This window comes from Phaethon lepturus, unplaced genomic scaffold (genome assembly GCF_000687285.1).
Source record: "Phaethon lepturus isolate BGI_N335 unplaced genomic scaffold, ASM68728v1 scaffold38191, whole genome shotgun sequence".
NCBI classification, from domain to species: Eukaryota; Metazoa; Chordata; class Aves; order Phaethontiformes; family Phaethontidae; genus Phaethon; species Phaethon lepturus.
Window position 1 is genome coordinate 1 of NW_010519166.1, and position 4,169 is coordinate 4,169.

The following is a 4,169-nucleotide window of genomic DNA, read 5'->3' on the forward strand; positions in this document are numbered from 1 at the left end:
GCCCGCTGCAGCCGGCAGGATGATCGCCGCCCAGCTCCTGGCCTACTACTTCACGGAGCTGAAGGAGGATCAGGTCAAAAAGGTAGATTGAAATCCCCTGACGGAGAGCTGTCCCCCTCGCCCCCAGGCCAGATCCCTTTTTAAAAAAAAAATCCCCCCCCCCCCCTTGACCCTGCTATGGGGAGAAAGGGGAATAAACCCGTTTTTAAGCCCAGCCAAACGGTCCTTCAGAGCATCCCTGGTGGGGAGCGGAGTGGGGTTTCGGTGTGGAGGCTGCCGGGCGTGGGGGATGCACGCTGGCTCACTGCCGGTCAGGCCATGGAAACCCAGCTCGGCGAAGTTGGGGCCGCGCGACTTTGGGGATGGGGGTGGTGGTGATGGTGATTATCCTTTCAGGCTTTGTGTGGGCACTGGCATCCCTGGAGAGGGGACTTCCCCTTCTTCCCCAGGGCATCTGTCACTCCAGCACGGGGGTGACGAAGATGAAGAGCAGGTAGTTTCTCACTGCCGGTCAGGCCATGGAAACCCAGCTCGGCGAAGTTGGGGCCGCGCGACTTTGGGGATGAGGGTGGTGGTGATGGTGATTATCCTTTCAGGCTTTGTGTGGGCACTGGCATCCCTGGAGAGGGGACTTCCCCTTCTTCCCCAGGGCATCTGTCACTCCAGCACGGGGGTGACGAAGATGAAGAGCAGGTAGTTTTTTAATTATGTGTCACTGCAGGTTCTGAATTTGCAGGAAGTGGTTGTCCGTTGTGCTTAAAAAGAAGAAGTGTTTCTATGGGCTTTTCTTTCGCTTTAGCGTTAGGTGACCGTTGCTGTATGGTTGGTATAGCCCTGGGATTTAGCAGTGCCATAAGGAAACGGATGCAGAGCACAGGATAAATAAAAAAATGGCAGTTAGGTCCTGGCTGAGCATATTGCAGAGCTGTAGGGAGCGGAGAGCCTGCGGCTAGGGATGCAGGGACACAAATTGGGAAAATAATTGCAAATATCACCGAGCCCTGTCACAGAGCTGAGCTGACGTCAGGAAGCAGAGGCTTCCCCTCTGCTACCTCCTGTGGTGGTGCTGCATGACCCACCTAGGCGCATGGCTGAGCGCCTCCTGAAGGCATCCCTAAAATATTTTGGGGAAGCCTCAACAACAGCGTTAGCGGGGCTGATGCGTAGTGGTCTCAGGGCTTGCCCCAGCAGGAGGAGAGCACCTCCTCGCTTTGGACTTCCAGCTGTGCCCAGGGAGATCTCAGCTCCTGTGTGTGGGTAACCCATCCTGCCCCACTCAAGACATGCTCACCCATTCCCGCTCATCTGGGCAAATATCCAAACCCTCTCGGGTTGGGTAAAACCTGAGACAGCACCCCATATTTTCCACATCTCCTTCCATGGTTTAGGTCTTTGGCTTTTCCACCCAGTGGTTCTTGTGGGGAGCTGAAGGCTGCGCACTGCCTGCAGCTCTCTGCATCTTCTGGCCCCGCATACGTGGCTCTCCCTTTTCCCCAGGCCCCTTATTTTCCTGGAGGATTTGTAAGTGCTGCTGCTGGCACCAGGCATGCATGCCTGGGTAAGGCCTTCTCTGTCTCGCTGTGCCTGTTATATTTAGAAACCCAAGATAAGCAGAAGGGTGCGTGCTGGCCGAGGAGCAAGCAGAAGGGTTGCGTGGGGAAGGCGTGGTGGGAGCATGCAGGCACGGGGGATACTCTGTGGTATTCCTAGGGTTTATTTATTGCAGGCTGGTTTGGCACCATGAGGGCAGCTATTGTCTGATGGCACAGGAAACTGTTTGGCCAGGGAGCTGTAAAGCATTCTTAAGGATCAATCTGGTTTTGTCTGAAAAATAAAATTAAAAAAAACCCAAACAAACCACAATTTGGGAAAAAAAAAGAAAAAAAAAAGGCAGGCTACGGGTTTTGGAGGATGTAAGACATCTTTTCCTGTTTATATGCCTTCGGAACGGATATCGAGCCCCCTCACTTTTGGCTGTCCTGCGAGGGAGGGTTTATGCGGCAGTCAGAGGCTCTGCCCCACTGCTCTGCTGCCCCACAGCTGCTGGGAGGTGGTGGGCTCTGCTCCCTGGTAGTCCGCGGGGCAAAGGGGTTTGTGTTCCATCTCAATGTGCCGCTTACGGGAATACGTGCCTGCATGGCTTCATTTCAGGTCCCTCCCTCTCCTCTCTGCTTCCGGAAGAGCAGCACTTGCTGCTGGTACGTGCTTGCGGCCAGGGGCTGCCGACCAAGGCGTTGCCCCGGCTCGCCCCTCTGCCCTGCGGGGCTCCTGGCTGCGGAGGCTGCTCCTCTGCCTCGCTGGTCCGTGGCAGCGATCAACTCGGCGTTGGGTGGCACAGGTGGCGGGTCACCTTGAGGATGCTGCTGTGGGTTACAGGAGGGGTGTGAAAGGGTTAAAAGTACTGGCGAGGTGAATTTGGGAATGGATTTGATACCGGGGTCTCCGCTGCTCCAAGGCTGAATGTCCTTCTTCCCTTGCGACCCCATTTCATCCTTTTTTTGGGTTCCCATCCCTCTGTGGCACTAATGCTTAGTGCTGATTTCTATGGTGGGATCCCTGCCGAGGGGCACAGATGGGGCTGGTGGTTTCAGGCTGTCAGGATACTCTGTGTCTAAGAACTAGCATGTGCTGCTTCCACACTGGTTTTGCTGGATTTTAGATGCTCCCTTAAGTTTTGGAGTCTTTTTTTTCCACTTTGCCATTTCTGGAACGTTTTTCAAGATGAGTTGTGGCGAGCTGGAGGAATAGGCAGGGTGGATGTGTAGTGTCGAAGATGTGGGTGGTTCTTCATGGCCCGGCAGCCCCTGCAAGGGAGCATTTTCCCATGAAACCACACGTACATGCACTTGCACGTGACCCTGCTGTGCAGAAGCAAGCTGGTGATGTACAATGCCCTGTACCATATAAATAGGCATGTGGTTTTACTCCAAAACAGGTTAAATTATCCAGATGTTTTTGAAAACATCTGCTCCCTGAACGTTTGTGATCCTTCAGGGGCAGCAGCTCGAGCTCAGCATCCTCGCTGTGACAGGACTTTGCACAGCCCAAGCCAAGGCCTCGATTTCTTTAAAAGGCTGACTTCCATCCTCAGGGGCATGGGCACCATGGAGCGTCCCTGGCGCAGGGGAGCTTTTGTAAAACTGCCTTTAAGTGCCTTTGTTTCCAACAGGTTTGTACCTGCAGTAGCTGGCCCCAGCAAAGGGAGCCTCTACCTGTTGCCTGGTTTGTCTTTCAAGGGAATAATAGCTTTTTGTTGTATTATCTGATGAGAGAAGAAAAAAAATCTTCCAATCCAAGAGTGACATTTAAATGTAGTTTAACCTTGAAAAGAACGTGATGGAATGGGTTGTAAAATGTAGCAACTGGCATCAAAAGCCCTGTAGCGGTGACCTGCCAGTATAAAGGCTTTTTAGGAACCAATCTGATAAATCATAACTAAGCACAAACAGTTTCAGATGTCTAAACTACTTGTTTTAGCATGCCTTGGCTCCTGATGAATCTTCCTGGTGCTGCAAAGAGTATGGAGTATGATTAGCTCTGCAGAAAAATGTTTACATGCTGAAGGGTTTTGGTGCAAAGGCTGTGTCAGTAAAATAATGATTTCTGAAATTGTTGTGGGAGTGCTGTGTTCTTGGATACTATTGACTGTTGTCAGTGTCCGGGGAGTGAGGCATGCATTTAAGGAATGGCCCTTAGTGCTGCCCGTTTCATTATGTACTTACAATTAGTCACAACTTCCTGTGGAGGCTGCTGCAATGGCTGGATTTTCAGAAACTTCTTTTCCCCAAGTACAAAAAGTGTCTTTCCTGTGTGACCAAGAAAAATTACGTGCATAAGGTTCAGATTATGAAATCCTATTTTAAAAAACATCCTCACATATTCTGTCTGGCTGTTTTTTTTAAGACAAAGGAAAAAAAAAAAAGGGATTGAACCCTTGGAGGACTCCCATAATGATGGGAAGATGCCCTTGGGGGAGTGGATCCGAGATGGCAGCTAAATACAGGAGAGTTTTCTGCTCTTTGCCCACAGAACCGCTTGCCTGAAATTGTTCCTGCCCTCCGCCATCTCCCGGGAAGGGCTGGCACCCGTCTTCCACGGGGCACAGCCACGGGAGCCTCAGCGGGGCTGTGCGTCCTGCCGAGTGCTGCCGGCAGGGCCCCGCCCTGCTC

At 52.2% G+C, this 4,169-nt stretch overlaps 1 protein-coding gene across 1 annotated transcript in view; it reads left to right on the top strand.

The window, feature by feature from the left end:
• Positions 1-6: 6 nt before the first annotated feature.
• HK1 (hexokinase 1) overlaps positions 7-4,169 on the top strand; it is a 37,426-nt gene continuing 33,263 nt past the window's right edge. Inside the window, exon 1 of the mRNA XM_010296956.1 lies at positions 7-82. Coding sequence (XP_010295258.1) covers positions 20-82 — 63 coding nt within the window. The 5' untranslated portion in view covers positions 7-19. The remainder of the gene's footprint in view (positions 83-4,169) is intronic.